This window comes from Rhinoraja longicauda, chromosome 8, assembly GCF_053455715.1.
Source record: "Rhinoraja longicauda isolate Sanriku21f chromosome 8, sRhiLon1.1, whole genome shotgun sequence".
Classification (NCBI taxonomy): Eukaryota; Metazoa; Chordata; class Chondrichthyes; order Rajiformes; family Arhynchobatidae; genus Rhinoraja; species Rhinoraja longicauda.
The window spans coordinates 1,648,355-1,676,123 of NC_135960.1; the positions used below are offsets into that span (position 1 = coordinate 1,648,355).

The 27,769-nt window shown below is 49.3% G+C and overlaps 1 protein-coding gene across 1 annotated transcript; it reads left to right on the forward strand.

Moving 5' to 3' along the window:
- Positions 1-26,362, forward strand: cnot9 (CCR4-NOT transcription complex subunit 9). Its single transcript, XM_078404350.1, has 7 exons — positions 1-56; positions 2,497-2,673; positions 9,073-9,188; positions 10,488-10,597; positions 12,219-12,328; positions 19,667-19,765; positions 26,267-26,362. Exons 1-7 carry the CDS (start codon positions 33-35, stop codon positions 26,360-26,362), a joined length of 732 nt encoding a protein of 243 aa, XP_078260476.1. The 5' UTR covers positions 1-32.
- Positions 26,363-27,769: the final 1,407 nt, after the last annotated feature.

Sequence of the window (27,769 nt, forward strand, 5' to 3'; positions counted from 1 at the left end):
TTTTGGGCCTAGGCCTAGGCGGCGGGTGGAAGATGCACAGCCTGGCGGCGGGAGCGGTGAGTGTTCCCCCCCCCCCCTCCCCCCCCGGGCAGCGGGCAGCGGGCAGAGCCCCAAGGCCCCTGAGCAAGAGTGGACGCTGAGGGACTTAACATAGAAACGTAGACAATAGGTAGGCCATTCGGCCCTTCAAGCCTGTACGCACCGCCATGCCATTCATTGTGATCATCCACAATCAGTACCCCGTTCCTGCCCTTCTCCCCATACCCCCCTGACTCCTCTATCCTTAAGAGCTCTATCTAGCTCTCCCTTGAATGCATTCAGAGAATTGCCCTCCACTGCCTTCTGAGGCAGAGAATTCCACAGATTCACAACTGAAAAAGTTTTTCCTCATCTCAGTCCTAAATGGCCGACCCCTTATTCTTAAACTGTGTGTGGCCCCTGGTTCTGGACTCCCCCAACATTGGGAACATGTTTCCTGCCTCTAACGTGTCCAACCCCTTAATAATCTTATACGTTTCGATAAGATCCCCTCTCATCCTTCTAAATTCCAGTGTGTACAAGCCTAGTCGCTCCAGTCTTTCAACATATGACAGTCCCGCCATTCCGGGAATTAACCTAGTAAACCTACGCTGCACGCCCTCAATAGCAAGAATTCGGCCCTTCGAGCCAGCACCGCCATTCATTGTGATCATGGCTGATCATCCATAATCAGTAACCCGTGCCTGCCTTCTCCCCATATCCTTTGATTCCACTAGCCCCTAGAGCTCTATCTAACTCTCTCTTAAATCCATCCGGTGATTGGGCCTCCACTGCCTTCTGCGGCCAGAGAATTCCACAAATTCACAACTCTCTGGGTGAAAAAGTTCTTCTCACCTCAGTTTTAAATGGTCTCCCCTTTATTCTATGACTGTGGCCCCCTTGTTCTGGACTCCCCCAACATTGGGAACATTTTTCCTGCATCTAGCTTGTCCAGCCCTTTTATAATTTTATACGTCTCTATAAGATCCCCTCTCATCCTTCTAAACTTCAGTGAATACAAGCCTAGTCTTTCCAATCTTTCCTCATATGTCAGTCCCGCCATCCCGGGGATTAACCTGGTGAAACTATGCTGCATGGCCTCAATAGCAAGGACGTCCTTCCTCAAATTAGGAAACCAAAATTGCACGCAATACTCCAGGTGCGGTTTCACCAGGGCCCTATACAACTGCAGAAGGACATCTTTGCTCCTATACTCAACTCCTCTCGTTATGAAGGCCAACGCGAGTGCTGCTGCAGGTTTCCCAGAAAGTTAATCTGCAAGGCGAATCGGTAGTAAGGAAGACCGCACCTGGAGTACTGTGTGCAGTTTTGGTCTCCAAATTTGAGGAAGGATATTCTTGCTATTGAGGGCGTGCAGCGTAGGTTTACTAGGTTAATTCCCGGAATGGCGGGACTGTGGTATGTTGAAAGACTGGAGCGACTAGGCTTGTGTACACTGGAATTTAGAAGGATGAGAGGGGATCTTATCGAAACGTATAAGATTATTAAGGGGTTGGACACGTTAGAGGCAGAAAACATGTTCCCAATGTCGGGGGAGTCCAGAACAAGGGGCCACAGTTTAAGAATAAGGGGTCGGCCATTTGGAACGGAGATGAGGAAAAACGTTTTCAGTCAGTTGTAAATCTGTGGAATTCACTGGGGGTATGGGGAGAAGGAAGGCATGGGGTACTATAATAAACAATAGACAATAGGTGCAGGAGGAGGCCATTCGGTACTGATTGAGAATGATCAGCCATGATCACATTGAATGGCGGTGCTGGCTCGAGGGGCCAAATGGCCTATTCCTGCACCTATTGTCTATTGTCTAATGCTAGCATTTTGATCAAGAGGACTGGAATACAAAAACAGGGATGTAATGCTGAGATTCTATAAAACGCTGGTCAGACTGCATTTTGAGTATTGTGAGCAATGTTTCCACCAGTGGGAGAGTCACAAGGTCATAAATGATATATAGGAATTAAAATTCGGCCCATCCACTCTATTAGCTTTCTTCACTACAGGTACAGCAGGCAGTGAAGAAAACTAATGGCCATGTTGGACTTCATAACGAGAGGATTTGAGTAGAAGTCAAAAAGTCTGAGGAAGGGTCTCGACCCGAAACATCACTCATTCCTTCTCTCCCGAGATGCTGCCTGACCCGCTGAGTAACTCCAGCATTTTGTGTCTACCTTCAATAGACAATAGGTGCAGGAGTAGGCCATTCGGCCCTTCGAGCCAGCACCGCCATTCAATGTGATCATGGCTGATCATCCACAATCAGTACCTCGTTTCTGCCCTGCCCTCTTCAAACCTTTTCCTTTTCGCTTCCTATGCCCTCTGGTATTTGGTTTTTCCATCCCGGGGGAAAAGGTTCTGACTGTCTACCTTATCTATATGCCCCTCGTTTAATTGCAGTTTCAGCCTTAAGCTGGTGAATGCTGTTGAAGTGTTTGTTTTTTCTATTGGACTTGCTCGCAGCCAGTTACTGCACTGGCACAGGTGGACCGCGAGAAGATCTACCAGTGGATCAATGAGTTGTCGAGCCCGGAGACCCGTGAGAATGCCTTGCTAGAACTCAGTAAGAAGCGGGAATCCGTTCCTGACCTGGCCCCTATGCTCTGGCACTCCTTCGGAACCATCGCTGCTCTGCTCCAGGTAAAGCTCCACGTCTCAACTACAGGTACTCCCCTAACTTATGATGGTTCGACTTGCGATAGTTGGACTTTGGAAAGGTGCAAACGAAAGCGACCCGTAGCGAGCCGCCGCTCGCTTCCGGCCACGTGATCGCGTGTATTACAATGCATTCCCACTTACAATACTTTCGGTTTCCGATGGGTTTCTCGGAGCGGAACCCCATCGTAAGCTGAGGAGCACCTGTACACTGTGTGTCAGAAGGTTGGTGGATAGGACAGGTTTGGAGTAATACAGACCGAATGCAGGCAGGTGGGACGAGTGTAGCTGGGGCATGTTCGGGTAAGTGTGGGCAAGTTGGGCCGAAGGGCCTGTTTCTACACTATCACTCTATGACTCTTTCAGTCAAGTTAAGTCAAGTTTATTTGTCACATACACATACAAGATGTGCAGTGATATTAGTGATACACATACAAGATATTAGCGATAAGAGCAGAATTAGGCCATTCGGCCCAGCAAGTCTATTCAGCATTCAATCATGGCTGATCTATCTTTCCCTCCCAACCCCATTCTCCTGCCTTCTCCCCATAACCCCTGACACCCGTACTAATTGAGAATCTATCTATCTCTTCCTTAACAATAGCCATAGACTTGGCCTCCAGAGCCCTCTGTGCCAATGAATTCCACAGATTCACCACCCTCTGACTAATCACTGTCTGTGTGATGAGCCGATGAAGGAGGAGCTGTACTCTGCAAGGCGGGCAAGAGGAGGACATTTATGTTAGATGAAAGATATCTGTAGGAAGGAACTGCAGATGCTGGATAAACCAAAGATAGACACAAAATGCTGGAGCAACTCAGCGGGTCAGGCAGCATCCATCTCTGGAGAGGAAGAAGAGATGACATTCTGAGTCGAGGCCCTTCTTTCGACCAGAAACGTCACCTATTCCTTTTCTCCAGAGATGCTGTCTAACCCGCTGAGTTACTCCAGCATTTTGTGTCTATCTTTGATGGATGATTGTAGTTCTGGTCATGAAAAAGGAGGCATACGTTAGGTTGAAGCCATCTAGATCAGTCAAATCCCTCAGTGTAAGAAGTGTGGGGAGTGCACTTAAGAGGAAAATTAATCAAGAGTCAAGTCAAGGGTGTTTTATATCCCGAAGCAGCCAGTGAAGAAAGCTAATGCCATGTTGGCCTTCATCTTGAGAGGATTTGAGTATAGGAGTAAAAAGGTCCTTCTGCAGTTGTATAGGGCCCTGGTGAGACCGCACCTGGAGTATTGTGTGCAGTTTTGGTCTCCTAATTTGAGGAAGGACATCCTTGCTATTGAGGCAGTGCAGCGTAGGTTCACCAGGTTAATCCCCGGGATGGCGGAACTGTCATATGATGAAAAATTGGAAAGACTGGGCTTGTATTCACTGGAGTTTAGAAGAATGAGAGGGGATCTTATAGAGACGTATAAAATTATAAAATGGACTGGACAAGCTAGATGCAGGAAAAATGTTCCCAATGTTGGGGTTGTCCAGAACTAGGGTTCACATTCTAAGAATAAAGGGGAGGCCATTTAAAACTGAGGTGAGAAGAAACTTTTTCACCCAGAGAGTTGTGAATTTGTGGAATTCTCTGCCACAGAGGGCAGTGGAGGCCAATTCACTGGATGAATTTAAAAGAGAGTGGGGTTAGTGGAATCAAGGGATATGAGGAGAAGGCAGGCACAGGTTACTGATTGTAGATGATCAGCCATGATCACAATGAATGGCGGTGCTGGCTCAAAGGGCCAAATGGCCTCCCCCTGCACCTATTTTCTATGTTTCTATGAACGCATCCAGTGAATTGGCCTTCTGTGGCAGAGAATTTCACAGATTCACAACTCTCTGAGTGAAAAAGGTTTTCCTCATCTCCGTTCTAAATGGCCTACCCCTTATTCTTAAATTGCGGCCCCTGGTTCTGGACTCCCCCAACATGGGGAACATCGGGTACAGTGACAAGCTTTTGCTTGGGCGGTGCACAATACCTAACTGGACTTTAGAAAGGTTGTTGATGAGGTCTTGCATGGTAGGCTGGTCTGAAAGGTCAGATCCCATAGGATTCAGCATGCAGGAAGGAACTGCAAATGCTGGTCTACACCGAAGACAGACACAAAATGCTGGAGTAACTCAGCGGGACAGGCGGCATCTCTGGATAGGAATACAAATATAAAAACATAGAAAATAGGAGCAGGAGAAGGCCATTTGGCCCTTCGAGCCAGCAGCGCCATTGTGATCTTGGTTGATCATCAACAATCAGTAACCCATGCCTGCCTTCTCCCCATATCCCTTGATTCCACTAGCCCCAAGAGCTCTATCTAACTCTCTTTTAAATTAATCCAGTGGATTGGCCTCCACTGCCTTCTGTGGCAGAGAATTCCACAGATTCACAACTCTCTGGGTGAAAAAGTTACTTCTCACCTCAGTTTTAAATGGCCTCCCCTTTATTCTTAGACTGTGTGGCCCCTGGTTCTGGACTCGCCCAACATTGGGAACGTTTTTCCTGCATCTAGCATTTTATAGGTCTCTATAAGATCCCCTCTCATCCTTCTAAACTCCAGTGAATACAAGCCCAGTCTTTCCAATCTGTCCTCGTATGACAGGCCCGCTATCCCGGGGATTAACCTGGTGAACCTACGCTGCACTGCCTCAATAGCAAGGATGTCCTTCCTGAAATTGGGAGACCAAAACTGCGCACAATGCTGGGTGACGTGTTGGGTCGGGTCTGAAGAAGGGTCTCGACCCGAAACGTTACCCATTCCTTCTCTCCAGAGATGCTGCCTGTGCCGCTCAGTTACTCCAGCATTTTGTGTCTATTCTGTGGGATCCGAGGAGATTTAGCTAATTGGACACAAACTTGATGGTAGGAAGCCATGGGTGATGGTGAAAAGTTGTTGTAAAGAGATTTTTAAGGGCTAGTGCATTTCATTTGTTGGCACGAGTGTGTAACTGTGATGAATGATTTCTGTCTGATTGCCTTGGTTGCCTGCTGATCTCATTTTCTGTTTAATAAGCCTAAATGCAGTTTGAACATTATCCATTTATTCACAAAATGCTGGAGTAACTCAGCAGGTCAGGCAGCATCTCGGGAGAGAAGGAATGGGTGACGCTTCGGGTCGAGACCCTTCTTCAGACTGATGTCGGGGGTGGGACAAAGGAAGGATATAGGTGGAGACAGGAAGATAGAGGGAGATCTGGGAAGGAGAAGGGGAATGGAGGGACAGAGGAGCTATCTGAAGTTGGAGAAGTCGACGTTCATACCACCGGGCTGCAAACTGCCCAGGCGAAATATGAGGTGCTGCTCCTCCAATTTCCGGCGGGCCTCACTATGGCACTGGAGGAGGCCCATGACAGAGAGGTCAGACTGGGAATGGGAGGGGGAGTTAAAGTGCTGGGTCACCGGGAGATCAGTTGCGTTAATGCGGACCGAGCGCAGGTGTTCAGCGAAGCGATCACCGAGCCTGCGCTTGGTTTCGCCGATATAAATAAGTTGACATCTAGAGCAGCGGATGCAATAGATGAGGTTGGAGGAGGTGCAGGTGAACCGCTGTCTCACCTGGAAAGACTGTTTGGGTCCTTTGATGGAGTTGAGGGGGGAGGTAAAGGGACAGGTGTTGCATCTCGTGCGGTTGCAAGGGAAAGTGCTCGGGGTTAGGGTGGTTTGGGTAGGAAGGGACGAGTGGACCAGGGAGTTACGGAGGAAACGGTCTCTGCGGAACGCAGAGAGGGGAAGGGATGGGAAGATATGGCCAGTGGTGGGGTCCCGTTGTAGGTGACGGAAATGTTGGTGGATGATATGTTGGATCCGCTGGCTGGTGGGGTGGAAGGTGAGAACGAGGGGGATCCTGTCCTTGTTGCGAGTGGGGGGAGGGGGAGCAAGAGCGGAGCTGCGGGATGTAGAAGAGACCCTAGTGAGGGCCTCATCTATAATGGAGGAGGGGAAGCCCCGTTTTCTGAAGAACGAGGACATCTCGGAAGCCCTAGTCTGAAACACCTCATCCCGGGCGCAGATGCGGCGTAGACGGAGGAATTGGGAGTAGGGGATAGACTTTTTGCAAGGGACCGGGTGGGAAGAAGTGTAGTCCAGATAGCTGTGCGAGTCGGTGGGCTTGTAGTAAATGTCCGTCACTAGTCTGTCTCCTGTGATGGAGATGGTGAGGTCCAGAAACGGGAGAGAGATGTCAGAGATAGTCCAGGTATATTTAAGAGCAGGATGGAAATTGGAGGTGAAGTGTATGAAGTCAGTGAGTTCTGCATGGGTGCAAGAGGTAGCACCAATGCAGTCGTCGATGTAGCGGAGGTAGAGTTCGGGGATGGGGCCAGTGTACGTCTGGAACAGGGATTGTTCGACGTACCCGACAAAGAGGCAGGCGTAGCTAGGGCCCATGCGAGTGCCCATAGCTACGCCTCTGGTTTGGAGGAAGTGGGAGGAGTCAAAGGAGAAGTTGTTGAACATTATCCAAATGCTTTAAATTCTTAAAGAATCGAGCATCTGGGCATCACCAGTAGAGTTGCTGCCTCACCGCGCCAGAGACCCGGGTTAGATTTTAGCTACAGGTACTGTCTGCGGAGTTTGTACGTTCTCCTTGTGACCACGTGGATTTCCTACAGGTGCTCAGGTTTCCTCTCACATTCCAAAGACGTGCAGGTTTGTAGGTTAATTGGCCCTCTGCAAAATGCCCCTAGTCTGCAGGGAGTGGGAAAGTGGGATAACGTAGAACTAGTGTGAATGGGTGATCGATGGTTGTTTAGTCCCAGCCTCAACTACCTCCTCTGGCAGCTTGTTCCATACACCCACCACCTTTTGTGTGAAAAAGTTAACTCTCAAATTCCTATGAAATCTTTCCCCCCTTCACCTTAAACCTATGGTTTAGTTCAGTTTAGTTTATTGTCACCTGTAACGACGTGAACCAGGGGCCACAGTTTAAGAATCCAGAACTAGTGGCCACAGTTTAAGAATCCAGGACCAGGGGCCACTGTTTAAGAATCCAGAACCAGAGGCCACAGTTTAAGAATCCAGAACCAGAGGCCACAGTTTAAGAATCCAGAACCAGGGGCCACAGTTTAAGAATCCAGAACCAGAGGCCACAGTTTAAGAATCCAGAACCAGGGGCCACAGTTTAAGAATCCAGAACCAGGGGCCACAGTTTAAGAATCCAGAACCAGGGGCCACAGTTTAAGAATAAAGGGTAGACCATTCAGAACGGAGACGAGGAAGAACTTTTTCACCCAGAGAGTTGTGAATCTGTGGAATTCTCTGCCTCAGAAGGCAGTGGAGGCCAATTCACTGGATGTTTTCAAGAGAGAGTTAGATAGAGCTCTTAAAGATAGCGGAGTCAAGGGATATGGGGACAAGGCAGGAACGGGGTACTGATTGTGGATGATCAGCCATGATCACATTGAATGGCGGTGCTGGCGCGAAGGGCCGAATGGCCTACTCCTGCACCTATTGTCTGTTGTCTGTTGTACGGTGAAAAGCTTTTGTTGCGTGCTATCCAGTCAGCAGAAAGACAATACATGATTACATTCGAGTCATTTACCGTGTACAGATACATGATAAGGGAATAACAGTGTGGACTTGGTGGGCCAAAGGGCCTGTTTCGAGCTGTATCTCTAAACTAAACAAAACAAAACTTGGGGAAGCCCCCTGTGAGAGGCAAACTGCGCAGACTTGCTTTGATTTGGAAACTCTGTAGTGCAACCAAGCTGCCGTGATCCTGTTACAGATGGTTGGGAGGTAGAGTAACTCAGCAGGTCAGGCAGCATCTGTGGAGAACATGGATAGGTGACGTTTCACAGAGTGCTGGAGTAACTCAGTGGGTCAGGCAGCATCTGTGGAGAACATGGATAGGTGACGTTTCACAGAGTGCTGGAGTAACTCAGTGGGTCAGGCAGCATCTGTGGAGAACATGGATAGGTGACGTTTCACAAAGTGCTGGAGTAACTCAGCGGGTCAGGCAGCATCTCTGGAGAGAATGGGTGACGTTGGAATGGGTGACGTTTCGGGTCGTGACGTTTCGGGTCGAGACCCTTCTTCAGACTGAGAGTCAGGGGAGGGCGGGACAAAGATAGAATGTAGTCGGAAACAGTTAGACTAGTGGGAGAACTGGGAAGGGGGAGGGGATGGAGAGGGAAAGCAGGGACTGTCTGAAGTTAGAGAAGTCAATGTTCATACCGCTGGAGTGTAAGCTGCGCAAGCGAAATATGAGGTGCTGTTCCTCCAATTTTTCTGGGCCTCACTCTGATAATGGAGGAGGCCCAGGACAGGAAGGTCAGATTGGGAATGGGAGGGGGAGTTGAAGTGTTGAGCCACTGGGAGATCAGGTAGGTTAAGATAGTTCTTTGCTCCTCCCCACTTGTCTGATTAACATTGTATTCCTTTTGTTTTTTCCCCCAGGAGATTGTAAATATTTACCCTTCCATCAACCCACCAACCCTGACAGCTCACCAATCCAACCGTGTTTGTAATGCACTCGCTTTGTTACAATGTGTGGCATCACACCCAGAAACCAGGTAATGGCAGAAGCAAGCACTTCCTCAGTCACAAAGGTAGACACAGAGTGCTGGAGTAACTCAGCGGGTCAGGCAGCAACTCTGGGGAACATGGATAGGTGACGTTTCACAGAGTGCTGGAGTAACTCAGCGGGTCAGGCAGCATCTGTGGAGAACATGGATAGGTGACGTTTCACAGAGTGCTGGAGTAACTCAGCGGGTCATGCAGCTTCTGTGGAGAACATGGATTGGTGATGTTTCACAGAGTGCTGGAGTAACTCAGCGGGTCAGGCAGTATCTCTGGAATGTGGATAGGTTTGCACGGTGGCGCAGCGGTAGAGTTACTTCCTTGTAGCGCTAGTGACGCGGGTTCAATCCTGAGTACGGGTGCTGTTTGTACAGAGTTTACACATTCTCCCTTCTCCAGGTGCCACACTCCAGGTTTCCACCCACACTCCAAAGAATTGCGGGTTTGTAAATTGGCTTCAGTAAAAGTTGTAAATTGTCCCTAACGTGTAGGGTAATGCTAGTGTGCTTGTCAGGTTTTTGTTCACAAAATGCTGGAGTAACTCAGCGGGTCAGGCAGCATCTCGGGAGAGAAGGAATGGGTAACGTTTCGGGTTGAGACCCTTCTTCAGACTGAAGAACACTAAGTACTTAGTATACTTGTCAGCATTGCTTGTCAGCAGGAACTAGATGAGCCGAAGGGCCTGTTTCCACACTCTAAAGGTTGACGTTTTGGGTCGGAAGGGAGCCGAAACGTCACCTATCCATGTTCTCCACAGATGCTGCCTGACCCGCTGAGTTACTCCAGCACTCTGTGAAACGTCACCTATCCATGTTCTCCACAGATGCTGCCTGACCCGCTGAGTTACTCCAGTACTCCAGAGGAGGAGATAAGACTTTTCTTTGCCTTCCATCACAGTGAGGGTGTGCCTGGAGCAATCACTGTGATGGTTGTCTGTGTTAAATTGTAATTGTGTGTCTTGTGTTCTTTATTGTTTATTGTCAACCATTTACTGTTTATTGTTTATTGTCAACCATTTACGCCGGACCCTGACGTGAGAGGACGCTGGCGCTGTTTGTTCGCCACTTCTCCGTCTGGATAAATCTTTTGTTTGTTTGTTTTTATGTCGTGTTTGCTCTGTAAAGCGTCTTTGAGTTTCCTGAAAAGCGCTATATAAATTAAATGTATTATTATTATTATTATTATTACTCTGTGTCTGTTTATTGGTATTCCAGTGGACATTTCTGATGGTTGGTTTATTTTCAGCCTGCAGTGTGGGCTTGATGCTAATGGATTTTCTCGTTGTGTTGCAGGTCCGCGTTTCTTGCGGCTCACATCCCGCTCTTCCTCTATCCGTTCTTGCACACTGTGAGCAAAACAAGACCCTTCGAGTACCTGCGCCTCACCAGCCTGGGTGTCATAGGTGAGTCCGTTCACACCTGTATCCCGGGTCATTCCCACCTGTATCCCGGGTCATTCCCACCTGTATCCCGGGTCATTCCCACCTGTATCCCGGGTTATTCCCACCTGTAGCCTGTTCCCACCTGTATCCCGGGTCATTCCCACCTGTATCCCGGGTCATTCCCACCTGTACCCCGGGTCATTCCCACCTGTATCCCGGGTCATTCCCACCTGTATCCCGGGTCATTCCCACCTGTATCCCGGGTCGTTCTCACCTGTATCCCGGGTCGTTCCCACCTGTATCCCGGGTCGTTCCCACCTGTATCCCGGGTCGTTCCCACCTGTAGCCCACGTCATTCCTACCTGTAGCCCACGTCATTCCTACCTGTAGCCCGGGTCAGTCCCACCTGTAGCCCGGGTCAGTCCCACCTGTAGCCCGGGTCAGTCCCACCTGTAGGTCGTTCCCACCTGTATCCCGGGTCAGTCCCACCTGTAGCCCGGGTCAGTCCCACCTGTATCCCGGGTCAGTCCCATCTGTATCCCGGGTCATTCCCACCTGTAGCCCGGGTCAGTCCCACCTGTATCCTGGGTCATTCCCACCTGTAGCCCGGGTCGTTCCCACCTGTATCCCGGGTCGTTCCCACTTGTATCCCGGGTCAGTCCCACCTGCGACCATGTCGTTCTCAATCTAAAATTAAGTACAATGGGTCTACAGGAAGTTAAACGGTATATACACACAGAAAGTGATAAGCTTTGGGATACTTGAGTAGAGTTTTTGAACATGAAGCTTGAAAGGGTTCAGAAAAGATTTACGAGGATGTAGCCAGGACTAGAGGGTGTGAGCTACAGGGAGAGGTTGAGCAGGCTGGGTCTCTATTCCCTGGAGCGCAGGAGGATGAGGGGAGATCTTATAGAGGTGTACAAGATCATGAGAGGAATAGATCGGGTAGATGCACAGAGTCTCTTGCCCAGAGTAGGGGAATCGAGGAGCAGAGGACATAGGATCAAGGTGAAGGGGAAAAGATTTAACAGGAATCCGAGGGGTAACGTTTTCACACAGAGGGTGGTGGGTGTATGGAACGAGCTGCCGGAGGAGGTAGTTGAGGCTGGGACTATCCCATCGTTTAAGAAACAGTTGGACAGGTACATGGATAGGACAGGTTTGGAGGGATATGGACCAAGCGTAGGCAAGTGGGACTAGTGTAGCTGGGACATTGTTGGTCGGCGTGGGCGAGTTGGGCCGAAGAGCCTGTTTCCACTCTGTGTCACTCGATGACTCTATGGAATTCATTGCCACAGACGTCATTAGGTATTTTTAAGGCGGAGATTGACAGAAACTTGATTAGTTCGGGGTTATGGGGAGAAGGCAGTAGAATGCGGTTGAGAGGGAGAGACAGATCAACCTTGATTGAATGATGGAGTAGACGATGGGCTGAATGGCCTAATTCTGCTCCTATGACCTATGAAGTTATGATTGAAAAGTAGAGTAGACTCGAAGGGCTGAATGGGTCACGGGGAGAACGTACAAACTCTGTACAGACAGCACCCGTAGTCGGGATTGAACCCGGGTCTATGGCGCTGTTGGACAGCAACTCGACCTCTGCACCACCGTGCCTCACTGTTTTTAATCCTCTCCTTTGCAGGAGCCCTGGTAAAAACAGACGAACAAGAAGTCATCAACTTCCTTTTGACCACAGAAATTATTCCTCTCTGCCTCCGGATCATGGAGTCGGGCAGTGAACTGTCTAAAACGGTAAGAGGTGTACAGATCATTACTCGATTGGTACGGGTATCAAAGGTTGCGGGGAGAAGGCAGGGTGAGAGGGAAAAATAGATCAGCCAAGGTCGAATGTTAGAGCAGACTCAATGGGCAGAGTGGCCTAATTCTGCACCTATGTCATATGATCTTACATGAGAGGTCCATGCAAATTTCTGATAACAGGGGAAGATGCTGTTCTTGAATCTGGTGGTGCAGGTGGTAATGGCAACTTTCCGTCTTTTCCAGTGACTTCTTTTGCAATTGCCATTACTACACAGGGAGTCGGAGTGGTCTTACGCAGACCCAACTGAACAGATCTTCCAGTCGTTATTTCCAGTTTAATTGGTTGTTTATTGAAGTAGTTGTACAAACAAGGAGATGAACATGCCAGGCTATACTTATTTCGCATACAAGTCACAGCTGGCTGCTCTGTCCCTGGTCTGGGTCCCAGGTCTCAGGTCTGTCCGGTCATTAGTCTGCAGACACAAAATGCTGGAGTAACTCAGGGGGTCAGGCAGCATCTGTGGAGAACATGGAGAGGTGACGTTTCACAGAGTGCTGGAGTAACTCAACGGGTCAGGCTGCATCTGTGGAGAACATGGGGAGGTGACGTTTCACAGAGTGCTGGAGTAACTCAGCGGGTCAGGCAGCATCTGTGGAGAACATGGATAGGTGACGTTTCACAGAGTGCTGGAGTAACTCAGTGGGTCAGGCAGCATCTCGGGAGGGAAGGAATGGGTGACTTTTCGGGTCGAGACCCTTTTTCAGACTGATGTCAGGGGAGGGGGCGGTCCCGAGGGGCACACCTTCTAGTTCTGACATCAGTCTGAAGAAGGGTCTCGACCCGAAACGTCACCCATCCCTTCTCCCGAGATGCTGCCTGACCCGCTGAGTTACTCCAGCATTTTGTGGCTACATTCGATTTAAACCAGCATCTGCAGTTTATTTCCTACACATCCAGTGGTTGGTCTGTCCAGGTCTGGTGATAACTATGCTCTCCCTCCCTGTGCCTGGCACTCCCTGTCCCTTATGCCCTTACATATACACCACCCTGTGCATCTAATGACCAGTCCCACGTGTCCAAAATAATACGGCAAGATATATCTAGACAAAATAATATAATATGTCAACAGTAGCTAGCCAAAACATAAATGGATCCTACAAGATGGTTCTATTCCGTATGAAGGCCGTCAAAAGTTTACAGGGAGAAGGCAGGAGAATGTGGTTAAGGGGGAATGATAGATCTGCCATGATCAAATGGCGGAGTAGACTCGATTGTGCTGAATGGACCAATTCTGCTCCAATTCTTATGATCTTATGGTCTTCTTGTAGTGTGGAACAAACCATGGTGACTGAACTGGTGGGTTAAACGAGAATGATCTCAGGAATGAGTGGGTTAACATATGATGAGCGTTTGTGGGCACTGGGCCTGTACTCGCTGGAGTTTAGAAGGATGAGGGGGGACCTCATTGAAACGTACAGAATAGTGAGCGGCCTGGATAGAGTAGACAATAGGTGCAGGAGTAGGCCATTCGGCCCTTCGAGCCAGCACCACCATTCAATGTGATCGTGGCTGATCATTCTCAATCAGTACCCCGTTCCTGCCTTCTCCCCATACCCCCTGACTCCGCTATCCTTAAGAGCTCTATCTAGCTCTCTCTTGAATGCATTCAGAGAATTGGCCTCCACTGCCTTCTGAGGCAGAGAATTCCACAGATTTACAACTCTGACTGAAAAAGTTTTTCCTCATCTCCGTTTTAAATGGCCTACCACTTATTCTTAAACTGTGGCCCCTGGTTCTGGACTCCCCCAACATTGGGAACATGTTTCCTGCCTCTAATGTGTCCAACCCCTTAATAATCTAATATGTTTCAATAAGATCTCCTCTCATTCTTCTAAATTCCAGTGTATACAAGCCTAGTCGCTCCAGTCTTTCAACATACGACAGTCCAGCCATTCCGGGAATTAACCTAGTAAACCTACGCTGCACGCCCTCAATAGCAAGAATATCCTTCCTCAAATTTGGAGACCAAAACTGCACACAGTACTCCAGGTGCGGTCTCACTAGGGCCCTGTACAACTGCAGAAGGTCCTCTTTGCTCCTATACTCAACTCCTCTTGTTATGAAGGCCAACATTCCATTAGCTTTCTTCACTGCCTGCTGTACCTGCATGCTTCCTTTCAGCGACTGATGCACTAGGACACCCAGATCTCGTTGTACATCCCCTGTTCCTAACTTGACTCCGTTCAGATAATAATCTGCCTTCCTATTCTTACCCCCAAAGTGGATAACCTCACACTTATCCACATTAAACTGCATCTGCCATGCATCCGCCCACTCACACAACCTGTCCAAGTCACCCTGCAACCTCATAGCATCTTCCTCACAGTTCACACTCCCACCCAGCTTTGTATCATCTGCAAATTTGCTGATGTTACTTTTAATCCCTTCATCCAAGTCATTAATGTATATTGTAAATAGCTGCGGTCCCAACACCGAGCCTTGTGGTACCCCACTAGTCACTGCCTGCCATTCCGAAAGGGACCCATTTATCCCCACTCTACTTTCTGTCTGCAAACCAATTTTCTATCCATGTCAGCAGATGTGGAGAGGATGTTTCCACTAGTGGGAGAGTCTAGGAGCAGAGGTCACAGCCTCAGAATAAAAGGACATTCCTTTAGGAAGGAGATGAGGAGGTGTTTCTTTAGTCAGAGGGTGGTGAATCTGAGGGATTCATTGCCACAGACGGCTGTGGAGGCTAAGTCCGTGGATATCTTTGATAGAGATAGATAGATTCTTGATAAGTACAGGTATCAGGGGTTATGGGGAGAAGGCAGGAGAATGAGGTTTGGAGGGAGAGATAGACAATAGACAATAGGTGCAGGAGGAGGCCATTCGGCCCTTCGAGCCAGCACCGCCATTCAATGTGATCATGGCTGATCATTCTCAATCAGTACCCCGTTCCTGCCTTCTCCCCATACCCCCTGACTCCGCTATCCTTAAGAGCTCTATCTAGCTCTCTCTTGAATGCATTCAGAGAATTGGCCTCCACTGCCTTCTGAGGCAGAGAATTCCACAGATTCACAACTTTCTGACTGAAACTTTTTTTCCTCATCTCAGTTCTAAATGGCCTACCCCTTATTCTTAAACTGTGGCCCCTTGTTCTGGACTCCCCCAATATTGGGAACATGTTTCCTGCCTCTAACGTGTCCAACCCCTTAATAATAGATCAGCCATGATTGAATGGCGGAGTAGACGATGGGCCGAATGTCCTAATCCTACTCAATAGACAATAGACAATAGGTGCAGGAGGAGGCCATTCAGCCCTTCGAGCCAGCACCGCCATTCAATGCGATCATGGCTGATCACTCTCAATCAGTACCCCGTTCCTGCCTTCTCCCCATACCCCCTCACTCCGCTATCCTTAAGAGCTCTATCCAGCTCTCTCTTGAAAGCATCCAACGAACTGGCCTCCACTGCCTTCTGAGGCAGAGAATTCCACACCTTCACCACCCTCTGACTGAAAAAGTTCTTCCTCATCTCCGTTCTAAATGGCCTACCCCTTATTCTCAAACTGTGGCCCCTTGTTCTGGACTCCCCCAACATTGGGAACATGTTATCTGCCTCTAATGTGTCCAATCCCCTAATTATCTTATATGTTTCAATAAGATCCCCCCTCATCCTTCTAAATTCCAGTTTATACAAGCCCAATCGCTCCAGCCTTTCAACATACGACAGTCCCGCCATTCCGGGAATTAACCTAGTGAACCTACGCTGCACGCCCTCCATAGCAAGAACATCCTTCCTCAAATTTGGAGACCAAAACTGCACACAGTACTCCAGGTGCGGTCTCACCAGGGCCCGGTACAACTGTAGAAGGACCTCTTTGCTCCTATACTCAACTCCTCTTGTTACGAAGGCCAACATTCCATTGGCTTTCTTCACTGCCTGCTGAACCTGCATGCTTCCTTTCATTGACTGATGCACTAGGACACCCAGATCTCGTTGAACTCCCCCTCCTCCTAACTTGACACCATTCAGATAATAATCTGCCTTTCTATTCTTACTTCCAAAGTGAATAACCTCACACTTATCTACATTAAACTGCATCTGCCATGTATCCGCCCACTCACACAACCTGTCCAAGTCACCCTGCAGCCTTATTGCATCTTCCTCACAATTCACACTACCCCCCAACTTAGTATCATCTGCAAATTTGCTAATGGTACTTTTAATCCCTTCGTCTAAGTCATTAATGTTTATCGTAAATAGCTGGGGTCCCAGCACCGAACCTTGCGGTACCCCACTGGTCACTGCCTGCCATTCCGAAAGGGACCCATTTATCCCCACTCTTTGCTTTCTGTCTGTCAACCAATTTTCTATCCATGTCAGTACCCTACCCCCAATACCATGTGCCCTAATTTTGCCCACTAATCTCCTATGTGGGACCTTGTCGAAGGCTTTCTGAAAGTCGAGGTACACCACATCCACTGACTCTCCCTTGTCAATTTTCCTAGTTACATCCTCAAAAAATTCCAGTAGATTTGTCAAGCATGATTTCCCCTTCGTAAATCCATGCTGACTCGGAATGATCCCGTTACTGCTATCCAAATGCTCAGCAATTTCGTCTTTTATAATTGACTCCAGCATCTTCCCCACCACTGATGTCAGACTAACTGGTCTATAATTACCCGTTTTCTCTCTCCCTCCTTTCTTAAAAAGTGGGATAACATTTGCTATCCTCCAATCCACAGGAACTGATCCTGAATCTATAGAACATTGAAAAATGATCTCCAATGCTTCCACTATTTCTAGAGCCACCTCCTTAAGTACTCTGGGATGCAGACCATCAGGCCCTGGGGATTTATCAGCCTTCAGTCCCATCAGTCTACCCAAAACCATTTCCTGCCTAATGTGGATTTCCTTCAGTTCCTCCATCACCCTAGGTTCTCCGGCCCCTAGAACATTTGGGAGATTGTGTGTATCTTCCTCAGTGAAGACAGATCCAAAGTAACGGTTTAACTCGTCTGCCATTTCTTTGTTCCCCATAATAAATTCCCCTGCTTCTGTCTTCAAGGGACCCACATTTGCCTTGACTATTTTTTTCCTCTTCACGTACCTAAAAAAACTTTTGCTATCCTTTATATTATTGGCTAGTTTACCCTCGTACCTCATCTTTTCTCCCCGTATTGCCTTTTTAGTTAACTTTTGTTGCTCTTTAAAAGAGTCCCAATCCTCTGTCTTCCCACTCTTCTTTGCTATGTTATACTTCCTCTCCTTAATTTTTATGCTGTCCCTGACTTCCCTTGTCAGCCACAGGTGTCTCTTACTCCCCTTAGAGTCTTTCCACCTCTTTGGAATAAATTGATCCTGCAACCTCTGCATTATTCCCAGGAATACCTGCCATTGCTGTTCTACCGTCTTCCCTGCTAGGGCCTCCTTCCAATCAATTTTGGCCAGCTCCCGCCTCATGCCTCTGTAATCCCCTTTGCTATACTGTAATACCGACACTTCCGATTTTCCCTTCTGCCTTTCCATTTGCAGAGTAAAACTTATCATGTTGTGATCACTGCCTCCTAATGGCTCTTTTACCTCTAGTCCCCTTATCAGATCAGGATCATTACACAACACTAAATCCAGAATTGCCTTCTCCCTGGTAGGCTCCAGTACAAGCTGTTCTAAGAATCCATCTCGAAGGCACTCTACAAACTCTCTTTCCTGGGGTCCATTTCCAACCTGATTTTCCCAGTCTACCTGCATGTTGAAATCTCCCATAACCACCGTAGCATTACATTTTTGACACGCCAATTTTATCTCCTGATTCAACTTGCACCCTATGTCGAGGCTACTGTTTGGGGGCCTATAGATAACTCCCATTAGGGTCTTTTTACCCTTACAATTTCTCATTTCTATCCATACTGATTCAACATCTCCTGATTCTATGTCACCCCTTGCAAGGGAATGAATATCATTCCTTACCATCAGAGCAACCCCACCCCCTCTGCCCACCTGTCTGTCTTTTCTATACGTTGTGTACCCCTGAATATTCAGTTCCCAGCCCTGGTCCTCTTGTAGCCATGTCTCAGTGATCCCTACAACATCATACTTGCCCATGACTAACTGAGCCTCAAGCTCATCCACTTTATTTTTTATACTACGCGCATTTAAGTACAACACTTTAACTTCTGTATTTACCTCCCCTCTCACATCGTTCACAATTGGCCCTGCCCTTAATTTCTTTTCCGCTCTAGAACTTCTGTTCCCATTCTTCCGAGAGTCTTTTGCAATATCTCCTGTATTCCCTTTTACCTCATCTTCATATTCACAATTTGTTAACCCCTCCCCCCCACTACTTAGTTTAAAGCCACAGGTGTCACACTAGCAAACCTGCCTGCCAGAATGTTTGTTCCCCTGCTGTTAAGATGCAACCCGTCCCTTTTGTACAAGTCACCCCTAGCCCAGAAGAGATCCCAGTGGTCCAGAAATCTAAATCCCTGCTCTCTGCACCAGCCCCTCAGCCATAAATTCATACCCTCTATCTCTCTGTTCCTGGCCTCACCAGCACGAGGTACCGGTAGCAGTCCAGAGATAACTACCTTCGACGTCCTACTTCTCAGTGCTTTTCCCAACTCTCTAAACTCCCGCTGTAGCACCTCCTTCCTCTTCCGCCCGACGTCATTCGTGCCCACGTGCACAACGACTTCAGGTTGATCGCCTTCCCTCACTAGGATTTTCTGAAGCCGGTCTGTGATGTGTTGAACCCTGGCACCAGGGAGGCAACAGACCATCCTCAAGTCCCTCCTGCTGCCACAGAATCTTCTGTCCGTCCCTCGGACTATGGAGTCACCGACCACTACGGCTCTTCCAGACTTCGGTCTCCCCTGTCGAGTATCCTTGCCAACAGGTCCGCCACTCGGACTGGAAACGTCTTCTGCCCCGACAGTTCCCAAGAGAGTATACCTATTTGCAATAGGCACAGCCACTGGGGTCTCCTGTAGTCCACGTCCACGTCCACTCCCCCCTGAAACAGTCTCCCACCTTCGCTCGACCTGGACCCTTGGCGTGACAGCCTCACAATAGGTCCTGTCGAGGAAACTCTCGCATTCTCGGATGGCCCTGAGGTCATCCAACTGCCTCTCCAACTCCACCACACGTCCCTTCAGGAGCTGCACCTGGACACAGTTCTTGCAGGTGTAGCTCCCAGAAGCTCCAGCGACGTCCCTGTCTTCCCACATCCTGCAGGAAACACACCGCACCAACTTTTCCGCTATCACCTTGTGCCTATCACTTGTGACCTTGATTGGGGTAACCTCCTTGTCTCTACACCCTAGGTTGCAACGTTTATCCTGCAGAAGATTCTGCTGGACGACACTGGGCTGGCTTACATCTGCCAAACGTACGAACGGTTCTCTCACGTCGCCATGATCCTGGTGAGTTCAACACAGTAACGAGTGTTTAAATGTCACGTGTACTGACAGTGAAAACCATGCAACTCTTACAGCAGCCAGAGGGTGGTGGATCTCAATGATTCAATTGTACATTATTATCACATGTACCGAGGTACAGTAAAATGCTTTGTTTTGCGTTCAACCTCATAACATTGTACAGCAGACCTCACCCCGGCAGTAAATACACAATGCTGGAGTAACTCAGTGGGTTAGGCAGCATCTATGGAGAACATGGATAGGTGACGTTTCACAGAGTGCTGGAGTAACTCAGCGGGTCAGGCAGCATCTGTGGAGAACATGGATAGGTGACGTTTCATAGAGTGCTGGAGTAACACAGCGGGTCAGGCAGCATCTCGGGTCGGGAGAGAAGGAATGGGTGATGTTTCGGGTCGAGGCCCTTCTTCAGACTGATGTCAGGGGAGGGGGCGGGATAAAGATAGAATGTAGTCAGAGACAGGAAGACTAGTGGGAGAACTGGGAAGGGGGAGGGGATAGAGAGGGAAAGCAGGGACTATCTGAAGTTAGAGAAGTCAATGTTCATACCGCTGGGGTGTAAACGATCCAAGCGAAATATGAGGTGCTGTTCCTCCAATTTGTGCTGGGCCTCACTCTGACAATGTCCACCCTTAGACTGGTGTACAAGGATACCCAAGTCTCGTTGCACCTCCCCTTTATCTAATTTGGCACAATTGAGATAATAATCTGCCTCCTTGTTTTTGCTGCCAGTGGATAACCACACATTTATCTACATTATCATGCATCTGCCCACTCACTCAACCTGTCCAAGTCACCCTGCAACCTCCTAACATCCTCTTCGCAGTTCACACTGCCACCTAGCTTTGTGTCATCTGCAAACTTGCTAGTGTTACTTCTAATTCCATCATCCCAATCACTAATATATATTGTAAATAGTTGCAGCCCCAGCACCGAGCCTTGCGGCACTCCACTCGCCACTGCCTGCCATTCTGAAAAGGACCTGTTTATTCCTACTGCTTCCTGTCTGCCAACCAATTCTCTATCCATGTCAATACCCTACCCCCAATATCGTGCTCTAATTTTGCTCACCAATCTCGCATGTGGACCTTATCAAAGGCTTTCTGAAAGTCTAGATACACTACATCCACTGGCTCTTTTTCATCCATTTTACTTGTCACATCCTCAAAAAATTCCAGAAGATTAGTCAAGCAGGATTTCCCCTTCATAAATCCATGCTAACTTGGACCAATCCTTTTACTGCTATCCAAATGCACCGTTATTACCTCTTTAATAATTGACTCCAGCATCTTCCCCACCACCGATGTCAGGGTAAATGGTCTATAATTCCCCGCTTTCTCTCTCACGCTCCTTTCTTGAGATTTTTAATTAGCATGGGTGTCGGGGGTTATGGGGAGAAGGCAGGAGAATGGGGTTGAGAGAGAGAGATAGATCAGCCGTGATTGAATGGCGGAGTATACGATTTGCCGAGTGGCTTGATTCTGCTCCTAGAACTTATGAATGAACCAGAAATAATAGTTTGGGACTTCAGTTACCAATCAGACCAACCACTCAACTGACTTTGCCTAATTACCTTGAATTTATCTAAATGCCCTTCCATGTCATCTTAATTTTTAAAATCGATGATCCAGAAATGAGATCTGCCTGCTTTTATAAGCACGGGTTCTAAGTACACCTTCAATACATCCTCCTGTGCACAATGTAGCCTCTAATGAAACTTCTACAGCTCAGTAAACTCTTACTTTGTTGATTAAATGCCTGAGAGTTTTATCTCCCTTCTCTTAAATAATTTATTTTAATTATATCTTTAATTAGAGGTATATAAAATCATGAGAGGAATAGATTGGGAAGATGCACAGAATCTCTTGCCCAGAGTAGGTGAATTGAGGACCAGAGAATATAGGTTTAAGGTGAGGGGGAAAAGATTTAATAGGGATCTGAGGGGTAACTTTTTCGCACAGAGGGTGGTGGGTGTATGGAACCAGCTGCCAGAGGAGGTAGTTGAGGCTGGGACTATCCCATTGTTTAAGAAACAATGAGGCCAATTCATTGGCTATATTTAAGAGGGAGTTAGATGTGGCCCTTGTGGCTAAAGGGATCAGGGGGTATGGAGAGAAGGCAGGTACGGGATACTGAGTTGGATGATCAGCCATGATCATATTGAATGGCGGTGCAGGCTCGAAGGGCCGAATGGCCTACTCCTGCACCTATTTTCTATGTTTCTATGTTTCTAAACAGTTGAACAGGTACATGGATAGGACAGGTTTGGAGTTTGTACGTTCTCCCCGTACGGAGTTTGTACGTTCTCCCCGTGACCTGCGTGCCTTTTTCCGAGATCTTCAGTTTCCTCCCATACTCCAAAGACGTGCAGGTACGTGGGTAATTGGCTTGGCATGTGTGTAAAATTGTCCCTAAAGTGTGTAGGATAGTGTTAATGTGCGGGGATCGCTGGTCGGCGCAGCCTGAATCTCTAAACTAAACTAAGTAATGTAGCTGGGACATGTTGGCCGGTGTGGGCAAGTTGGGCCGAAGGGCCTTTTTCCACGCTGTAGCCCTCGTTTAGTTTAGAGATACAGCGCGGAAACAGGCCCCTTTGGCCTATTGGGTCCACGCCGACCAGCGATCCCCGCACATTAACACTATCCTATACCCACCAGGGACAATTTTTACATTTACCAAGCCAATTAACCTACAAACCTGCACGTCTTTGGAGTGTGGGAGGAAACCGAAGATCTCGGAGAAAACCCACGCAGGTCACGGGGAGAACGTACAAACTCCGTACAGACGGCGTCCGTAGTCGGAATGGAACCCGGGTCTCCGGCGCTGCATTTGCTGTAAGGCGGCAACTCTACCGCTGTGCCACCCTGATCCCCCCTAAAGTTACGTTGTTGTTTTCTTGCTTCTGAAGTGCATTAATTCCCTTCAATAATCCCATTACTAAAGTCTGATATATTTATCCCAAGACAATTTGGTCTAAAATATAGATGTTGATTATATGTCCATCTCACTATGAACAAAGTCTGAATTTATTCATGTACTTGGACGTTCTCGCTGCAGTGTTCGCATCTCTCGGATTCAACCTCCTGATTTTCCTTACTCTGCTTTGAGCTATTCTCGGATTTCTTCCAAAAGGTTCATTTACCAGAACTGCTGTTCTACAATGCTGAGAAGCTCGTGATAGGAGCAGAATAAGGCCAATCGGCCCATCAAGTCTACTCTGCCATTCAATCATGGCTGATCTATCTCTCCCTCCTAACCCCATTCTCCTGCCTTCTCCCCATAACCCCTGACACCCGCACTAATCAAGAATCTGTTCCTGCCTTAAACATATCCATTCACAGCCTCCACAGCCGTCTGTGGCAATAAATTCCATATTTACCACCCTCTGACTAAATTCCGTTTACATCCCTTCCCTACCCCCCATAGACAATAGACAATAGGTGCAGGAGGAGGCCATTCAGCCCTTCGAGCCAGCACCGCCATTCAATGCGATCATGGCTGATCACTCTCAATCAGTACCCCGTTCCTGCCTTCTCCCCATACCCTCTCACTCCGCTATCCTTAAGAGCTCTATCCAGCTCTCTCTTGAAAGCATCCAACGAATTGGCCTCCACTGCCTTCTGAGGCAGAGAATTCCACACCTTCACCACTCTGACTGAAAAAGTTCTTCCTCATCTCCGTTCTAAATGGCCTACCCCTTATTCTTAAACTGTGGCCCCTTGTTCTGGACTCCCCCAACATTGGGAACATGTTTCCTGCCTCTAATGTGTCCAATCCCCTAATTATCTTATATGTTTCAATAAGATCCCCCCTCATCCTTCTAAATTCCAGTGTATACTAGTGTATACACTCTGTATCTTCCCTTTGCTCCATCTACTGTACTTGAGTTTGGCTTGATTGTATTTATGTACAGTATTATCTGATCTGTTTGGATAGCACGCAAAACAAAGTTATTCACTGTACCTCGGTACACGTGATAATAATAAACCTCAGCCTAAAGGTGAATAGTTTCAGTTTGGCCCACAGTGTCTGCGCCGACCAGCGATCCCCGCACACTAACACAATCCTACACACACTCGGGGCAATTTATAAGAAAAGAACGGCAGATGCTGGGACAAATTGAAGGTATTTATTCACAAAATGCTGGAGTAACTCAGCAGGTCAGGCAGCATCTCAGGAGAGAAGGAATGGGTGACGTTTTGGGTCGAGACCCTTCTTCAGACAATTTATACATACACCAAGCCAATTAACCTACAAACCCGCACGTCATTGGAGTGCTGGAGGAAGCTGAAGATCTCAGAGAAAACCCACGCAGGTCACGGGGAGAACGTACAAACTCCGTACAGACAGGATCTGTAGTCGGGATCGAACCAGGGTGTGCGGCGCTGGAATCGCTGTAAGGCAGCAAATCTACCGCTGCGCCACCGTGCCGCTCAGATGATCTGATCTGTTTGGATAGCACACAAAACAAAGCTTTTCACTGTACCTCGGTACACGTGACAATAATAAACCTAAATCGAAAGGTGATTAGGTGATGTTTCAGATCTGAAGAAGAGTTTCTGCTGCCTTAATAGCAGGCAATAAAAGCTTTTCACTGTACCTTGAACACGTGACTATAAATGAAACTAATTAAACTAAACTAACTACTATATAGACAGTAGGTGCAGGAGGAGGCCATTCGGCCCTTCGAGCCAGCACAGCCATTCACTGTGATCATGGTTGATCATTCTCAATCAGTACCCCGTTCCTGCTTTCTCCCCATACCCCCTGACTCCGCTATCATTAAGAGCTCTATCTAACTCTCTTGAAAGCATCCAGAGAATTGGCCTCCACTGCCTTCTGAGGTAGAGAATTCCACAGATTCACAACTCATCTCCGTTTTTCCTCATCTCCGTTCTAAATGGCCTACCCCTTATTCTGAAACTGTGGCCCCTTGTTCTGGACTCCCCCAACATCGGGAACATGTTGTATAAGAAAATAACTGCAGATGCTGGTACAAATCGAAGGTATTTATTCACAAAATGCTGGAGTAACTCAGCGGGTCAGGCAGCATCTCGGGAGAGAAGGAATGGGTGATGTTTCGGGTCGAGACCTTATATGTTTCGATAAGATCCCCTCTCATCCTTCTAAATTCCAGTGTATACAAGCCTAGTCGCTCCAGTCTTTCAACATATGACAGTCCCGCCATTCCGGGAATTAACCTAGTGAACCTACGCTGCACGCCCTCAATAGCAAGAATATCCTTCCTCAAATTTGGAGGCCAAAACTGCACACAGTACTCCAGGTGCGGTCTCACTAGGGCCCTGTACAACTGCAGAAGGACCTCTTTGCTCCTATACTCAACTCCTCTTGTTATGAAGGCCAACATTCCATTGGCTTTCTTCACTGCCTGCTGTACCTGCATGCTTCCTTTCAGTGACTGATGCACTAGGACACCCAGATCTCGTTGTACGTCCCCGTTCCTAACTTGACTCCTCAACTCCTCTGGTGATGACGGCCGTAACTACTGTGGGGGGAGTGGGGTGCATTGGGTTCCGCCGGCCCCTGGTGTAGGGGCGGCCCCTGGTGGTGCAGCGGCAGAGTGCGGCCTCACAGCGACAGAGACACGGGTTTGATTCTGACTACGGGTGCTGTTTTCTCCCGATCGCGCTCCGGTTTCCTCCGCGTGCAGGTTTGTAGATGAATTGGCTCGGTATAAATATAAATTGTCCCCTAGCATGCGTGTGGGATAGTGTGAACGTGCGTGGATCCCTGGTCGACGCGGACAGGGCGGGCCGAAGGGCCTGTGGCTGCACTGTGTCTCTGAAGTCTAAATGCAGTGTTGTCTCGTGTGTGTGTGTGGAGAGGTCGGTGCAGCGGTCGACGATGGCGCCGGACGAGGACGGATGCGTGGGAGTGAGGACGCCGCTGCCGAGGGGGGGAGGGAACAATGGGGGACTCGGCGTGGGGGGGGGGGGCGCAGTGAGGGAGGGGGAAGCACAGGATGCAAGCAAAGAATTTCTCTGTGGGTCGTCACATGGGCGGTCACGGTGGCGCAGCGGTAGTGTTGCTGCCTTACAGCGAATGCAGCGCCGGAGACCTGGGTTCCATCCCGACTACGGGCGCCGTCTGAACGGAGTTTGTACGTTCTCCCCGTGACCTGTGTGGGGTTTCTCCGAGATCTTCGGTTTCCTCCCACACTCCAAAGACGTGCAGGTTTGTAGGTTAATTGTCTTTGGTAAATGTAAAAATTGCCCCTAGTGTGTGTAGGATAGTGTTGATATAAGAAAATAACTGCAGATGCTGGTACAAATCGAAGGTATTTATTCACAAAATGCTGGAGTAACTCAGCAGGTCAGGCAGCATCTCAGGAGAGAAGGAATGGGCGTTAGTACGCGGGGATCGCTGGTCGGCGCGGACCCGGTTGGCCGAAGGGCCTGTTTCCGCGCTGTATCTCTAAACTAAACTAAACTAACGTGACAATAATGTATTCAATTGGATTCAATGCAGGGCAAGATGGTGCTGCAGTTGTCCAAAGAGCCATCGGCCAGGCTGCTGAAACACGTTGTTCGCTGCTACCTCCGCCTCTCTGACAACCCCCGGTGAGTCTGCTGTCCGTCCCCGCTCTGGCCGCGAGGTGGGGGGGTCGTGACCGTTCACAGCCCTCCCTGTGGGGCAAGGGCAGGCGGCCATTACGTGACGGTCAGCGGAGGTTGCTGCCCTGAGGTGGCCGGTCCGGTCATCAAGCTGACAGTGTCTCATCCCAGCGTGGTCAATGGGCCAGCACTGGCTCAGCACCCCGCACACTGACCCACACACTGCCCCACACACTGACCCACACACTGACCCGCACACTGACCCGCACACTGACCCGCACACTGACCAGCACACTGACCCGCACCCTGACCCGCACCCTGACCCACACCACACCCTGACCCACACCCCACCCTGACCCAAACCCTGACCCACACCCCACCCTGACCCACACCCTGACCCACACCACACCCTGACCCACACCACACCCTGACCCACACCACACCCTGACCCACACCACACACTGACCCACACCCCACCCTGACCCACACCCCACCCTGACCCACACCCCACCCTGACCCACACCCCACCCTGACCCACACCCCACCCTGACCCACACCCCACCCTGACCCACACCCCCTGACCCACACCCCACCCTGACCCCCACACCCTGACCCACACACCCTGACCCACACACCCTGACCCACAACGCACCCTGACCCACACCGCACCCTGACCCACACCGCACCCTGACCCACACCGCACCCTGACCCGCACCCTGACCCACACTGCACCCTGACCCACACCGCACTCTGACCCACACCCTGACCCAAACCCCACCCTGACCCACACCCTGACCCCCACACCCTGACCCCCACACCCTGACCCCCACACCCTGACCCCCACACTGACCCCCACACTGACCCCCACCCTGACCCACACCCTGACCCCCACACCCTGACCCCCACACCCTGACCCACACCCTGACCCCCACCCTGACCCAAACCCCACCCTGACCCACACCCTGACCCCCACACCCTGACCCCCACCCTGACCCACAAACTGACCCAAACCACACCCTGACCATACACCCTGACCCACACCGCACCCTGACCCACACCGCACCCTGACCCACACCCTGACACACACATCACCCTGACCCACACCCTGTCCCACACCCTGACCCACACCCTGACCCACACCCTGACCCACACCCTGACCCACACCCTGACCCACACTGCAACCTGCCCCTCCCATCTCTCTCTCTCTCTCTCTCTCTCTCTCTCTCTCTCTCTCTCTCTCTCTCTCTCTCTCTCTCTCTCTCTCATCCTCCCCTCTCTCTCACCCTCCTCTCTCTCTCTTCCCCCCCATCGCTCTCTGTCCCTCTCTGATCCTCTCCCTCCTCTCGCTCTCTCCCTGTCCCCCCTCTCTGTCCCTCCACTTTCTCTGACGCTCCCTCCCCCTCTGACATCCTGACAC

What these genes read in the sequence shown, in the direction of transcription:
- cnot9 (XM_078404350.1), top strand. Translation starts at nt 33, where the DNA reads ATGCACAGCCTGGCGGCGGGAGCG. An exon ending in CACCAGCCTGGGTGTCATAG is followed by an intron (nt 10,598 to 12,218) that starts GTGAGTCCGTTC and finishes TCTCCTTTGCAG; the next exon opens with GAGCCCTGGTAAAAACAGAC. An exon ending in CTCACGTCGCCATGATCCTG is followed by an intron (nt 19,766 to 26,266) that starts GTGAGTTCAACA and finishes GATTCAATGCAG; the next exon opens with GGCAAGATGGTGCTGCAGTT.